Here is a 16,574-nt window from a genome sequence, read left to right on the forward strand (position 1 = left end):
CATCCATAAGATGGGGTATAATGACATCCATAACAAATATTGTTGCTAAGATTTGAATTCACCAGCAGTTACTGAATGCTGCTTATGCCCCAAACACTAAGCAAAGTGCTGTAAGTCTATCACCTCATCTGATGCTCTCAGCACCATAGGAGGGAGAGGCAAATGTTATTAAAGCCCCTTTCTATAGACAAGGAAACTGAGGCACTGAGAGGGGAGGTCATTCTCCCAAGCCACAAAGCTACAAAGTTGATCTCAGGCCATCCACTCTGGAACCTGCCCACTCAGAGAGTCCAGCAGAGTTAGCCTCCGGCGAATGCTGGCTGTTGTCTACAATGTCATTATTTCCCAGGGAGAACTGAACAAATGACCCAAACCAGTAAAGAAGGACCAGGATCCTGAGACCAGACATTTGGGAACAAAGCGTTTTAAGTTCCAGCCCACTATTCCCTTAGGTCTGAGCAGCCAGGGAGGAGGTCAGGGACAGAGAAGAGCCTCATCTGCCTGGGCTCTCTGCCATTCCCTACGTGACCGACATCTCCACCAAGGACCTGCCTGTGCATCGGCCAATGAAACCAACCCAGGAAGTGCTGTCAGTCCCCACCCAGGGCGCTGATGCGAGGCACAGTGCGGCTAAGATACTTCTGGAAAATGACAAAGCTGGACTAGCACATCTGAAGTGGGAGTGGCATAAGTATATCAAGAACTTTTAACAACCAAAGGGGTCAAAGCCAGAGTGCCCTGATGTTAGGATGTTTGCTGGAGAAGAGCTTGTCACTGGGATTCATTCATATCAAACAATGGGTGCAAAGTGCCTTAATTTCTGGCTTTTGACAGAAAGGTGTGCTGAAAAGTGCTTATAGAGACAACTCAGGACAAGCAGTGCAGACAGCTGAAAGGGCCTGCTGTGGGTAAACAATGACAGCCCATTGCAGAGAAAAGAGCTGTCTAAGACTTAACCAAAAAGTCTAAAAATTAAACTGTCTATCACGAGCCAGCTTTGTCTCTTTTCCTTTCCTCCTCCCTGCAAAATTGACTTTCCGTCTTCCTCAGAAGCATCCTCTACTAAAATAGGAAACCCTGTTATCATATCAACACGATGTCAGTAACATCCTACAGAAGTAAATCTTCTGGACCCACTGTGGCCAGGACAAAGGACAGGTCTTGGGTAGACTTGATTTTTTAAGCCAAGGAGAGCAACTGGGAACACTGATCATTCCTTCAACTCATTACCTGAGTTCACCTGTTCCCGAGCTTGGCTGTGACCATCCAAAATCACGTCTGTGTCCCCCATGAGACAAGGAACCGTCTAATGTTCAGCAGTGCTCCTCCAGCACCCAGCACCATGCTTGGCTCAGGCAGGTGCTTTGTAACTGTCGGTCGAATTAAGTAATAATTAACTGACCTGAAGCTGTCCAGAGTCTGCTTCTATCCCTGCCTTCCTCTGTCCCCTTTACACACAGATGCACTAAACACACTCCTGTTCACTGAACCCACATGGCCCCTGCTCTCCCATGTCTGTGCCTTTACACACCAGCTCTTCTATGTGCAGTCTGCTACTCACCACCTCTCCACATCCCCTGAGTCCTCACGGAGACATCACAGCTGAATGGGTCTGTGAGGGTCTGCCCTCAGGCAGCTGGCATTCAGATCTGTGTGACTGTATAAACTTGGACAAATTGCTAAATCTCACTGCAGTTTCATTTTCTCCATTGAAATTATGGGATTACAAAAGTGCTGACCTCAACAGATGGTGAGAAGATTATCTGAGATGCCACTGCAAAGTGGCAAGCACAATTCCTGTATTCAAGAGATGTTAGATGTTGTTATTACTGCCATGATGATGATGATGATGGTGGTGGTGGTGGTGATGATGGTAGTGGTGATGATGGTGGTGGTAGTGATAAAGATGGTAATGGCGATGATGGTGGTGATGGTGATGATGGTGGTGATGGTGATGATGGTGGTGATGGTGATGATGGTGGTGGTGATGATGGGGTGATGGTGATGACAATGATGATGATAATGGTGGTGATGGTGATGGTGATGATGGTGGTGGTGATGGTGATGATGGTGGTGGTGATGATGAGGTGATGGTGGTGATGATGGGGTGATGGTGATGATGTTGATGGTGATGATGGTAGTGATGATGGGGTGATAGTGATGATGATGGTGATGAGGTAATGATGGTGATGGTGATGGTGATGACAGTGATAGTGATGATGGGGTGATGGTAGTGGTGATGATGGTGGTAGATGACGGTGATGATAATGATGATAGTAGTGATGGTGGTGATGATGGTGGTGATGATATGGGTAAGCGTGATGATGAGGCTCCCTACAAGTTTGCCTGAGCCTCTAGCCCTTTCTAAATTCTGTTTTTCTTTAGAGTGCAATCTCCCCCAGGATACCCTCTAAGGATATCCCTAAAGAAACCCCCCATTCCGAGTTCTCATTTGACTTCCCATCACCTGAAACTCCTATGGCTTTCCTTACCCACAGTAGGTTCCTGGAAGTGTTCCCTGAATGTACAAAGACACAACAACTAAGACAGCAACAAAAAGTATACTAAAAAGCAAAATCCAGCACAAAGTCTTCCTACACCACAAAGAAGATTTCCAAACATGATATGATAAATGCCACACACTCAGGAAGGAACCATGACATCTTTTGAATAAGGGAGCAGCCTACCATAAAGACAGCTAATGGTCTGTAAACACCCAGGAAATGCTAATTCAAGACTCAGTATATGTGAAAAGAAATCTCAGCCTGTCTCTCTGCTCAGCAGGAACCCAGAGTCATCATGAGAAACAAACTCTCAGAATCAAACAACCCAACTACATTCAATTTCCAGGCTGTCAGACATCGTCATCTTCACTCAAAGTGCCAAAGACAGAACAAATGAAGGGGCTTCTGGGTGATATGATCACCATTCACTCTGCTTAACTCAATCCCTGACCACTGTGATCTGAACAAGCAGCTCCTCTAAAATGCACACATGTACACACACACACACACCCCTCCAGAGGCCTAATTTCCCAATCAAAAGACATCTGGATTATTATGAGCTGTCTTCCAGTAACACTTTGGTTAAAAAGTTAAAAATGTTGCCTTTAAATTAAAACATTCCAACCAAAAGTAAGAAACCCCAGGACTTTTTTTTATTATTAAGTAGCAAAACTTGAGCTTTCTAATGAAACCAACATAGTTATTAAAAAAATTATAAAAACATGTTTTATTACAGTCTTCCATAAATATCTGAAGGCTTTAAAGGATCAAAGCAAACAAATTATATTTTATATTAAACTTTTACTAAAATCTAGGAGAAAAAAAATCTAATTAATGCAATAACAAAGTATTTTTCCTCTTTGTGTTACATGTATTATAAACGTATCTACTGCTTTCCTTGGGTTATAATGGAATCACATTAAATCTTGTGACCCAATGAATGAAATGCATCAACTACTATTAACAAAACAAAAGGTTGAACTTATCTCATTAGGGGACTCGAGGGTAGGAATCAGGATTTGAGGCTGAATACACTTCTATTCTCTGAGAATCACAGCACTGAATAACTCCTTTACTGCCTTGGGTCCTCCATTGCCAACATGCAAATGCGCCCCCTCCTACTTGTGTCTGCAGCCAGAATTTTTGTGGAATTGGTATCTAGACTTCAAAACAATCCATTGTTTATAAATCTAGGACACAGGCATAAATTTCTCACCATATCCCACATGAACACTCATCTCCAAATTGTGTTTCATAGCACATAAAATGTGAAATCTGGGAGGAATGTGGATAAGTGGTAAATAGGAGCTTCCCCCTTTCAAAACCATAGAGTAAACTAGTTAGACATACACAAATTCCTTTATGTCTAGGATTTATAGGAGATTTGAGTTGGAGCAGAAATGGAAAATGTCGGGCGCCTGGGTGGCTCAGTGGATTGAGCCGCTGCCTTCGGCTCAGGTCATGATCTTAGTGTCCTGGGATGGAGCCCCGCATCAGGCTCTCTGCTCAGCAGGGAGCCTGCATCCCCCTCTCTCTCTCTCTGCCTGTCTCTCTGCCTACTTGTGATCTCTCTCTCTCTGTCAAATAAATAAGTAAAATCTTAAAAAAAAAAAAAAAGAAATGGAAAAAGTCTAATTTTCATACTCAAGTGTTAGGTAATGCCTGAACTCTTCAATTTCCCTGAAATTTACAAAATCCCAGTTTAGTTTCCAGTGGAAAAGCAATTATTAAAGAGTAATTAAAGGGCACCTGGGTGGCTCAGTGGGTTAAAGTCTCTGCCTTCAGCTCAGGTCATGATCTCAGGGTCCTGGGATCAAGCCCCGCATCAGGCTCTCTGCTCAGCAGGGAGCCTGCATCCCCCCGCTCTCTCTCTGCCTGCCTCTCTGCCTACTTGTGATCTCTATCAAATAAATAAATAAAATCTAAAAAAAATTTTTTTTAATAAAAAAATTTTTGAAAAGAGTAATCAAAATACTACTTCAAAGCTGATGTAATGTTCTGGGCATTTCAGGATGTTTGCAGACACAAAGATCCTTCTAATCATCACTAATTAATAAGATTTCCTTACATAACATTGGAGGGATTTCTTTCAAAATGTCAAAAGATTCCTCGTGTGCCCTAAGAAATCTCTGGCCCCATCACTTACGTTCCCAGAGGCACGAGACACAATGGCAGGGATAAACTTCACGCCAGAAGGCTGGCCAACCAAAAGTCGCATTACTGTTCTGTAACAAAGAGGAGCTTAAATATTTCCTCTGCTACAGAAAGGCCTGATGGCAATTCCCTAGGAGGCAATCAGCATCCGCAAGGAGTCCTGGACACTGGGCTCCTACCCTACAAGGCAGCCTCATGGCTGAGACCGGGCTCAGAGGTGGCTGCTTGGATCTGAATCCTGGCTCTGGCACTCACTAGCTGTGTGGATCTGGGCATGTTCCCTCCTTTCTCTGGGATGCAATTCTGCACCTGCAAATGCGGACAAGACTAACCACTTTCTCACCGAATGCTGGGTGGGATTCAATGAGATAATCTTCTTTCTCAAGCTCTCAGCAAAGGGTCTGGCACATCGGAAATGAAATATACAAGGCCTTGATTGCCATGGGGGGGTCAAGGTGAAGAGGTAAAAGTAAGGCCATTATATCCACCAGCTCTCTGGATGCCGGCCCATTTACTCTAGAGGCAGAAAGACACAAAACACTATCCTGGGACTGAGTCATACAAGGCAGTCTCATCCGTGGTTGCCTGACCAGCTAGAACCAGAAGAGCCATTCACAGGACCCTCTATGGTGCCCGAGTCTGGTAAAATCGAGTTTTATCCTAGAAAGAGATGGAGCAGGGAAATCGGTTTCTGGTCTTGTTTTACTGTAAATACTTGGGAAACAACTCGGCCCAGCTCAGGTAAGCGGGTCCCTTCTCTTTCCAAAGTGGCAGGTCGATTACCCGTTCTCACATGACCAAGGAGCGTCCGTCATGATCTGGAACTGAGTTTCATGTGATGGGCTGCTGCCCTCCTCTTTCTTCTGGACAGCTCACGGTCTTCAGCAGGGGACAGAAGAGCAGAAACGGAAACCCATTTGGTTCATACTTGGGAGACTGGTCAAATCAGCCATGAAATCACGGTACTTACAAACATGAGGCGGGTAGGTATGTTGTCGGACTGCACCAAAGGATTTTTGTAGAGCCAGATCTCTTCCGGCTGGATGACTCTCTGGAATGGGTCCAAAAACTCCGTGAAACTGAAACAAAACAAAGACAGACGTGTGAGGGCTTGAGCGCTCATCTGTCGCCGGTAGTTCCCGAGACGGCCACGGCCACAGGCCCTCAGTGGAGAATCCAGCCTCTGGGGGAGGAGAAGGGAATAACAGGCTGCCCTGGGAGGGGAACATGGACTGAAAGAATTACTGAGACTCTGTAGAACCTTCTGTCAGCCAAAGCCCAATTCTGGGCATAAAAGAACAGCGGCAAAGCTGACATACAAAAACCATAGAAGTCAGGTCTGCAGAGTGAACTAGGAGCCGAAGGCAGAATGAGGGGGGGGGGTCTCAGAGTGGGGCAAGGCCAGGCCAGCAGCACAGCTCTGGGAAGGAAATGGGCTCAACACGGAGCAAAGGTGAAGGAGGGCCAGGAACCACAGAAGAACAAACCAAGGGCTCCTTCCCTCCCTCACCCCGATGGCGCCCTGACACTGCTCCACCAGTAGGGGGCAGAGTGAGCAAGAAAAGCCTCCAAGAGAAGACTAGGTTGGGCAGGAGGAACACAGAAAAGAAGGGAGGCAGGAAAAGGGAAATGGGGAGGACTCTAGGGCTGCTGCTAAGAAACCAGACAGCATTAAGCACCCACATCCTCCTCTCATCACCCTCCCAACCCCTCCCACACCCCGGAAGCCCACAACACCCAGGCGGAAGGAAAGCAAACACCACCAAGAGTAAAATGGGGCGGAGAGGGGGCCGGGGGGACAGAGCCCGCAGGAGTATGGTTTGCTTTGTCAGACTGATCCACCTGCCCAGTTCTCCAGCTGGCGAACTCAGTTCAGAATGGGGGTCCAACAGAGCCAGGCAGAGGCTGAATGTCTTTTCGGACCTAGTCTCGGAGGTCTTGTGGTGTCATCTGGTGACATGTGAGTCATTCGGTCAGCCCAGATTCAAGAAGGGAATGGAGGCCCCTTCTTGGCAGGGATATAGCAAGGTCCCACCAGAGAGAGGCTGTTTAAGATGACAGACTTGGGTTTAAAATAATGATATGCCAACCCCCGGTTGTCATCATTGTAATGGGCCCACAACTCCCCTCTCAGAGACCCCAGGACCTTGATCTCCACGCCTTCCCCACGCAGCTGCCCACACCACTGAGCACATCCCTCTTCAGCCAGCTTGTCCCCCAGATGTTATAACTCTCTTGGCTATTTTTTAAAGCCTCATGCACCCAGCCTTTTGCACACTTCCACACCCCACCCCGAGGAGCTGCAGCCAGAACGCATCTATCAAGCAAATTATATCCTCTAGGAGCAGCAGAGCCAAGAAAGATAGATGTCCCTTCTCCAGCCACGCTCCAGCCACCAATGTCTGCCTACGAGAATCCAGACAGTGAGGCAGCTACGCAGAGGACTTGGGTCTCAGAAAGCAAACGAGGGAAGAGATGGGCCCGCGGTGAGATGGAAAGTTCTGGAGACAGTATAGGGTGGTTACCACGAAAGGACATCGCAGGCCTGGAAACCCCCTTCCACACGCTCTCTGGAGGTGGTCTGGAAGCCAGGCAATGGAAACCCAGCTTCCAGGGCAGAAGTCTTGTGCTTACAGAACAGCCAGTCCCTGGAGGGGCCAGAGAGCTGGCATCTCCAGCCAGCTGCCCCGTGGTGCCAATGCCACTGACCTGTGGTCAACCTTTGATTCACAAGGGGCCAGGGCATCCGCCTCACAGGCAAGAAACTTATGAAAAATGCAGAATCTTGGGACTTAGCCCAGATCTACTGAATCAGAATCTTCATTTTTAATAACCCCCCCAGGGCATGCACAGGAGCCCTAAAGTCAGACACACACAGCTCTCAAGCAGGAAATGGGGTGCTTCCCAGCTTTGGCCTTTTAAGAACCAAGTTAGTCAATTTTGCCTTATCCCCCCTCCTCCCAGACCATGACTTTCCGTGAGACTTTGTAAACTAAAAGCCTAGAAGAAACTTCATGTCAGAGCTTAATTATGAAATCAGCGTTCCCTCCATAAACAGCTGGTAAACATCAAAATAAATACAATGAAAACCAAAGACTGCTATTAAATTCTACTTTGGCACTGTTGCCTGGGACCTCCAGAGCTTCCCCGCGAGGCAGCGAGGACGGAGGGACAGGTGAGAGGGACCAACGGCAGGTGCCCTCCCTGTGACTATGGAGTTGGGGACTCACACTGTCTGTCCTCTAAACTCACCTCACAAGCCCATAAAATTCTCTCCAGCACAGCTGTGGTCATGGAAGCAGTTCAAAACATTTTGATGGGAAAAGAAAAGAGTTACTACTAAAGTAAACATACAATTTTCTTTTTTGAAAATTCTAACTGCCCAAAGTCAGGTAACTTGCTGTTGGATGTGGATCCAAGTCATGCTTCTTTCATTTCTTGGCTGTTTGAATTTGACAATTATCTTAATCAAACTACATATCAATTCTTGGCAGAGGAGAACAGTGTTACTGTCTTCTCCCCAGTTTTCTGATAATGCGGTCTGAAGAAATTGGGAAACGTACATTGGGAAGATTCGAAGATGTTATTCCAACTTTATGCTGGGCAATTCTCTCTTTAATTCATGTGTACATCCTCCTTAGGCTGGGTTTCTATCTTCTCTCTCTCTCTCTCTGTCTTTCTTTTTCTCTTGGTAGCCAGTCCTGTTTTCACAGCCCAGCATGACTTCAAGCAGCCTATGATATCTGCTTATATAAGAAGGAGTGCAGTAGGGGACAGACAGCAGACCATCAACTTTGCCTACTGGTTATTACTCGCTCAGCAAACCCTTACTGAGTGCCTGTGATATGCCTGGTATTGCTCTATGAACCCTGGTGAACAAAACATATGTGGTCCCCAATCTTGCAAAGATTACAGTCAAGGGACCCTAAGTGGTCACTGATTGGGGAATGAGATGTTGAAGTCTTCAATTACAGGTATCAGAGTGCTGTCTACACAGATCGCCAGCCCACCCTGATCTGAGGAGATGCCAGCTTAGGAGTGTTCCAGTAGTTGGACCCAAGAGATGGCCTCTAGCCTAGAGCCACTTATAAGGACCTTGACCCCCAGAAATGTTATAGGATGTATATCTATCACTGTTCACATGCTGAATGTGCCAACAGATTTAGCCCAGAGTTAGGAAATCAGAAGAATGGCCCATCTTGACATCACACTAGTAAGGAATTAATGATGCCTCTGTCCCCCATGCCTCTTCTAAATCAAAGTCAAGTTTTCAAAGGCCCAGAATCTCCCCATCATCTTCTAAAAGTCTCCACAGACTTGCCAATGATCTTTAAGTCATGGACCTTGATAACATACCGTTTTCAAGAAAAGGTTAACACTGGGGTGCCTGGGTGGCTCAGTGGGTTAAGCCTCTGCCTTCGGCTCAGGTCATGATCTCAGGGTCCTGGGATTGAGTCCCGAATCGGGCTCTCTGCTCAGCGGGCAGCCTGCTTGACCCTCTCTCTCTCTGCCTGCCTCCTGCCTACTTGTGATCTCTCTCTCTGTCAAATAAATAAATAAAAATCTTTTAAAAAAAGAAGAAGAAGAAGAAGAAAAGATTAACACTTCAGTCACATACTAGGCACAGATTTCTACCTCCTTTACTCCCAACCAAAAACAACACAAGATTATACTGAAAATGAGCTTAACCAGACCCTTAAACTTGGTGTAAATCCCTGCTTTGGCATTTGACTGCTGGGTGGTTTGAGAAAAGTCACTTAGCCTCTCTGAGACCTCATATCCCTCCCCACTAGCCCCTCCCAGGATGACCATACCTTCCAGGGCAGTAATAATACTGCTATCATTAGTGGTAAGAAAAGCTGGCATCTGGCATGGTGTCTGGGGCACTGAAGGCCTCAACCAAATGCTCTTCCTGCAACGTGGGCTTGAACAGTGCTGAGGACACGTTGTGGGTCTGAGAAGGACACTCCTCCCCATGATCCCCTACCAGGGGGCATGAGGTTCCGTGCCCAGGGAAGAGAATCAGACAGGATGTCAACAACGACCACTCACCACGGGGCCATTCTGTGAGCCAACAAGGACCTGGGCAGTCACTTCTGTACCTTGCAACATGCAGGAGGGAAAATCAAGACTCATGAGAGAGAAGTTTTCCAAGCAAGAACAAAGTAAAGCCCATTTCTTAATTGAACTATTGATTTGTCCTCTCTAGTGGGCCTCTCTCGTGCAAGAGGGAAAACATGGACAAGTGGGCTTTGGATGTGGTCAGCAGGCAGGCAGCTGCTACAGAGGGAGGAGGGGACTGGATTTACCATTAGTCCCGGGGCCAGGGGTAAGATGAAGCTACAGAGAGAACATGCTGATAAATCATCTCTATGAGCCAGCAGGCCAGGGACGTGCCCTCGAACAGCCTTCTCCTGAGTCTGGCCACTGGCTGCCCCAAAGACAAGAGTAACAATTTTTATAAAAATAGCTAGTTACCATGTTCGGAGCCATCTTGCGCCATGCCCTTGACTGGGTGCTTTCCAATGTTACTCATTTACTCTCTGTAAGAGCCCAGTGAGGTAGCAACTGCTGTTATCCCCATTTTAGAGATGGGGGAACTGACGCCACCAGGAGAAGGGTCTCTTGCCTAAGTCATCACAGCTCCATGTGCCATGGAATGTCCACTATCCCACACCCTCCTGAGCACACTCTGGAACTTTAAGGAAGGAACATGCAGATACACACACGCACACACGCACACGCAGGCCTTGCCCACCACTGTAAAGACATCTGCAATTATTTTAGGAAGAGGTATCGTTTTCCACAATTAGAAATATAGCCTTACTCTTGGGAAAAGCAACATGGGATCTCAGTTCTCAGTCAGGGGGAAGACTGAGATCAGCTAGACGTTTGTCGTGAAGGAGGGAAGGGAAGAAATCACGAGAGACGTGAAGCCCCCGAGAAGGTGCTTCCTCCAGCCCCTTCCTCCCGGCTCCTGGGAGCAGCAGGTGCCCCTGCACCAAAGCTACCTGCCACTCACCTGCCCTTGGGAGAACGTCACCCAGGAGACCAGCCCTGGCCAGAAAAAGAACTCTCTTCTCTGCAGCGAGCCCCGTGAAGGATGAGAAGGCAGGCTGAGCAAGGGCGACTGCCACCCGGGGCCGAGGTGCCGGCAAAGCCAGGCTCCAACGCTCATGCCCTTTCCCCTCCGTGGGCACAGACTCTGGAGGGCAGCCTGGGCTGGATTTCCACTCTCCCTTACTGGCTGCATGACCTTAGACAAGGCACCTCCCTTCCTGGCCTTGGTCTCCTTACTCTGTAGTAATGCTGACAAGAACACTTATCTCAGGAGGCTTGGACAGATTCTAAACAGGGTGAAGATGTGAAGCACCAGAGGGCACGGGCATATGCTGTTGGCCTGCGGGGGAAAGCCTTAAACTACAGCCCAATCTCGTGTCCTGCCCTGACACCTGAAACCACATGGACTTCAAACAGCCTGACCACAAGCTCCCCGCCCCACTCTGCTCCCTCAGGTAAGGTCCCGCCACCAAACAATCCTCCTTATCGAGGGACCCGGTGCAATTTCTGCTTATCCTGGAATGTTGGGTTTCCAGCCCTTCCCAACCCAGGAATAGGCCAATCACGTCCTCCTGCAGGCACCGGGGACACCCCACGTTCTTGGTACTACAGAGCCCGCCTCCCACAGGCCCTGCTGGTTTGCTCTCCCCCGATCCTAGCCCTGCCCAGCCGGCGGCATCTTCCTTTCCTGCTGTGAGTATATGCGACCAATAAATTCCATCCATCTCTCTGCCCCATCTTCAGTGTCACTACGGCCATCCCCAGAACCCCAGGGTAGGAACCCCTCCTCGTCAATGGGGTAAAGACAGGGTATCAGAGCACATACCTCTGGCCGAGGCCCTCCTGAACATTATGGGATGAGACCGTGGTGGAAATATGTGGGCCAAGCCTGGGAATGTCCTTGATCTACCCAGCTCCAGGAAGGAAGAGAAAAGACCAAGAGGAGGCAGCATGAATAAAACCAAGCCGCCACCCCAAGACTCCCTATTCATGCCAGCTTTTCTTCAGCTTTTAGGAACACAGCCCTATCCTGCCTCCCCCACCTGTGGTCACCAGTACTGCAACCACAGACCCCCGTGTGCCTCTGACGCACGCAGTACGCGGCACCTCAAAGAATATTCTTCCCAAATACGTATACTCTGAACCTAATCAAGTCTTTGGATCCAACTTCCAGAGTATAAGGGCAGGGGAACAAGTCAAATGCCCTCAAACAAATAATTAGACAAGTCCAGGAATAAAGCTAGAAGGAATGTTCCAGACTACAAGAACCTGCAGAGACAAAACAACCAAATGTAACATACATTTGACTGGATCTTGGGTCAAAAAAGTAAAAAAGCCATAAAAAGAAATTTGGAGGGTAACTAAGGTAATACAAGGACTGGACCAAACCAGGTATCAGGTGATCATCAGGGAATAGTACTAATTTCCTTCAGTGTCGTAAGCACATGGATATGGAGAAGAATGCCTTATTTTTAGGAGATGCATTTAGGGAGCTTAGGATAATGATCTGTCAGCAACTTCCTCTCAAATAGCTCAGAAAATTGTACATAAAACATATAACTACAGAATAAAGCAAATAGCGTAAAATGTTAATTGCCCAATCTATGGGGAGTGGATGGAAGATCATTTTACTGTTTCAACTTTTCTGTATACTGGAAATTGGTCAGGACGAGAGGCTGGTATAGAGGAGTCCAGGAGAGGAACCCCAAAGGGGGGAATAGCACAGAGGCAATATAGCAATGGAAATACAGTGTTAGCAGAGCTGGGGAGTTGAATAGCTTCTGTTCTACCTTTGCCGCTTACGACCTGTGTGACCCTAGACACAGAACACCTGCTCTCTGAGCCCTGGGTGCCCTTTCTAGAAGTGCAGGTAACCATACCCTGCGCCCCCACCCCTGCCCCAGCTTCAGGGCCGCAGTGAGGAAGGAACAGTGAGGTTGTGCACAAGGACCTCCACAGAGAGCCCACTGTGCTGCGCTCAGCAGATGCCCCCTCCCCAACAGTCATCTTCTGTCACAACAGCATTTTCAAACCACAGCAAGGAAAAAGCAGGACACACCCAAACCCGCCTGCCACAGAGCAGGGGCGTACATGGAAGTCTATTTTGCAGAAGCACCATGTTCAAAACTATGCCCATCACTCCGGAACTCCAAACATTTTTTTTTTTAACTCCAAACATTTAATCCACTGATTTCGGAACGTTTCTGCAGAGGGTGCCTCCCCTCTGGAAGTAAACAGAAGATGGAAAACATTTTAATTGTCTGAATTCAAACAGAAAATCCTGGTCTACACATACGCAGCCTGCAAAAGCGAATACATTGGGTCCAGCTGGGGCTTCATGACCTGGAGAAGTGGCAGAGGCCCCTCCCCATCTGTAAAATGAGCAGCACACTCACCTGAAATGTCATGAGAATTGGGGTATCATAACTGGGGTCCATGAGAAGCAGTCAACGATTGGCATGAAGACTACTTATCACTGGAAAACTCCAGATTTAAAAAAAAAAATCCTAAAAGCATGCCTACCACATAAGAATGTGTGGCCCTTATTTAGGTCCTGATTCAAAGAAATCTGGTGTTCTTTTGATCAGGGTTTACAAATGGTATGGAGCTCCTGGGGAGCTGGTTCAGTTTTGTTGTTGTTGTTTTAAGTTCTCATTGGTTGAAGTTTTTGAAGCATTGACGTATGAAATGATGTCATGTCTGGGCTTCGCTTTAAAATACTCCACCAATAGTGTGGGAGGGGGGAATGGATGAAATCAAAGTGCTGGTAACTGATGGAGGGTATTTGACAATTTCCACACTAAAAAGTTTTTTTTAGTGATTTTGCTCATTGGCCCAAAAGATACTTACAAAATTAAGTGTTTTATCAACCAAACCAACCGATGCTCTTGGAAAGCATCATTTCAGGCAAGTCTAACAACACAAAGAGTAATGAAAAAAACTCAGCAAGAAGAAAGGAGAGACAAGGGATGAGGTCACATCCTTCACAAAAGGAGGTTTCTTCCAAAACCTGTACCCCTAGACCTCAGCTTGAGGGGCCCCAAGCCCAAGGCAATGAGGAGTCCTCTCCCTGGCCCAGATGCTACCCAGACTGCATGTCGGGAAGCAGGCTCTTAAAAACTAGGGTGGTGACAGGTCAGTGACAGTGAGCCGTGGGTGACAGGTGACTATGGGTAGAGCCAGGCCACCGAGCTTGGGACTCCAGGAAACCCATGGAATCTGCTTTCCACTGGCTGCATGCAGGGCTTCCTGGAGCTCAGAGTCCTCCCTCCCCCAGGAAAGCTCTCCCCTCTGCAACATCCTCTGAGCCAGACACATCTCCTAGCAGAAAATGTTGCTCACACTGTGTCTGAGCCAGAGGCAAACAAAAGCCACTCCAAAAAAACAATCAAACAAACAACCTAGTAAAAGAAGTGGGAGGGAAGCATATATTTCTTTGCTAACAGACTTCATCTCCAGTTAAGCTCTGACTCCAGAATGCCCAATGAAGCATTCGCTCCTGGATTAAATAAGTTTTCAGGAATGGAGCCAGAGCGTAAAGCACTCTGGAGCATTCTCCCTACCTTGCATGGACCAGGCCGCACTGAGCAGAACACTTGGGCAGAACAGAATGCCACTCAATACTCAGGGCAAAACCCAGTGAAGACAGAACTTAATTTGAAGGGGCTTCTGGGCTGGAATTTTCATTCAGACACACCAGCCAGGGGCCCTTGGAGTGTCTCTGAGCTGTTCCTTCCTTCCAGCCTCATAGGACTTCCTCCTGGTGTCAGTCAGCAGCCGGCAGGGAGGCAGCAGGCCTTTCTTACCCAAGACCTTGGTAGACAGCAGCAGAGCCCTGACTTGAACGAAGCTCCTGACCATGTTCTCCATGACCTGCTTGTCCACGTTCTAGAATGATCTTCAGCTGGGCTGCTAAGTGAGAGGAGGCACATGCGTGACACACACACACAAAAGCCACAGATTGGAAGGCTAAGGGCTGGGGGCAGCCACGATCTAAGGAAAGGCTGATGGCAAGGGTCAGGTCAGGGTGGAGAGCATGTGGGGAGCATATGAGACAAGACACTGGGGTACACCTGCCCTTGGCATGACAAGCTGAGGTCTGGGGAAGGCAGAAGACGTTTCCTTTCTACCCTGAGGCATGGCCAAGCCTGTAGTTTTTAAGCAGATAAAGGACGTTCACGTTGGTCCCCAAAGCCTTTGGTTGTCTACAGGCATCCTTAAGTGTTTTCCTGGCCACTTGCACACAAACCCTCAAATCCTTAATGCAGAGTCAAATTGGCCTGTGGACTTGGGCTTGACCTTGCACAGTCGCAGACACCCCCGTGCTGGTTTCTGTGGCCCCAAAGACGGCCAGCTAGAGTCAAGGACCAAGCAATCACTGCCTGTTAGTACGACTCGGCTCTATGGCCGGGATCCATCCGCTCGCTTGAAACCATCCTAAGACAAGGATCGAGAACAGCCGGGTCATCACCGCTGCTGCAAAGATACAGCGGCTTCGGGCTGAGTGGAAGGTCCACAGCACAACACCAGCTCCAAGAGGGCACCAGGGATTCTTGTCCGCTTCTGATCAGAGCTGTAGCCCCAGGGCTTAGGGCAGTGCCTGGCATGCAGTAAGTGCTCAATAAACACGTGTTGCATCAGGACTAAACAAACCCACGGCAGCTGTTTTGATAAAGACCCAATTTTCTGCCACACGGAATCCTCAGCCAGAGGCTAGCACCTGGCTGCCCTTGGACTGAAAGGAACTTACGGCTACATTTAGTCTGGGCAGCTCAGTGGTTTTTTTTGTTTTGTTTTGTTTTGTTTTTTTAATGTATAATTCATGGCCAATATTTAAAAACCAGGAGCTCTTACAGCAAAATCTGAATCTCTGGCTTCCAGTGAAGAATTTGATCTGGCAACATCAGGCCCACATCCCTCCAGGGCAACCCGCTGATGACCGAGTTAAGAAGAAGCTGCCCACTTGGGAAGGCAAAGCCTGCCGGGGGTCCAGCACCCCCAGCTGCTCCCCACCCACACTGTGGCTGTGAATCCCCCAGCTCGACTGTGCAATGTGACATCTGGGCTCATCTCTGTGGCTGCTGTAGGCTGACTGCTGGCTGGGCCCCGAGTGCGGGGCACTTCACAGTCTCCAGGATCCCCCACTTTATGAGGCCAGAGCCCCCAGTGGACAAGTGTGTCCCTCTCTTCTCAGGAAGCCTGGATTTGTGGGGCGCTCGTCTGTTGATTGGCTTGTTAGGACGAATAGGGTCACAGCACTTGCGTATTTAGCCATCTCTATACCCCTACCAGCACCATCAGCAACCGCTCCCCTCCCCTGCGGAAACACCAATTTGCCTCGCTTTCTCCTCTGTCCCAAGCGACATCATGGCCCCAGCCGCTGGCACTGCTGAGAACTGGGTTTGATCCCACACAGACTGTCTGAATGGTTCCTAGTAACACAGTCAATGAGATGCTGTCTTCAGAGGCATCCAGACGGAAAGAAGGGGAGAGAGGAAGCAGAGCGAGGGAGGATGGGTCAGCTGATCACTTTCTGAGTAGTTCCTACCTGCCAGGAGCCTGCTGGGCATGCGTTACACCTTCCCTCAATCACTCCTCACAATGAAAAAGTAGGCACTGCCATCCCCATTGTCCAGAGAGGGCAACTGAGGCCCGAGAGAGCCTCCTTGACCTGCCCAAGGGTATTCAGCAGGACAAGCAACAAGACTGAAGCTCAAACTCAGGCATTCTAAGCATGATCCTGGGCTATTTCCAAGGTCCCTGTTTCTGGAAGTATGGGCTAGAGGACACTGCTGTGGACACCAACCATGGGAGGCTACAGACAGCAGCACTGAGTGCCGGGAGCAGCGGACAGAC

At 48.3% G+C, this 16,574-nt stretch overlaps 1 protein-coding gene across 3 annotated transcripts in view; it reads right to left on the reverse strand.

Annotated features, from left to right (window-relative positions):
• Nucleotides 1-16,574, reverse strand: part of PLPP4 (phospholipid phosphatase 4) — a 113,588-nt gene that overhangs the window by 66,463 nt on the left and 30,551 nt on the right. For 2 of the 3 annotated variants that reach the window (XM_032878464.1, XM_032878454.1), the window contains exon 2: nt 5,629-5,737. In XM_032878464.1, coding sequence (XP_032734355.1) covers nt 5,629-5,737 — 109 coding nt within the window. Of the gene's footprint in view, nt 1-5,628; nt 5,738-16,574 lie in introns of those variants that run through there. The other variant, XM_032878474.1, reaches the window with a different exon arrangement.

Source organism: Lontra canadensis, unplaced genomic scaffold, assembly GCF_010015895.1.
Source record: "Lontra canadensis isolate GAN:19392208 unplaced genomic scaffold, GSC_riverotter_1.0 scaffold3, whole genome shotgun sequence".
Taxonomy (NCBI): Eukaryota; Metazoa; Chordata; class Mammalia; order Carnivora; family Mustelidae; genus Lontra; species Lontra canadensis.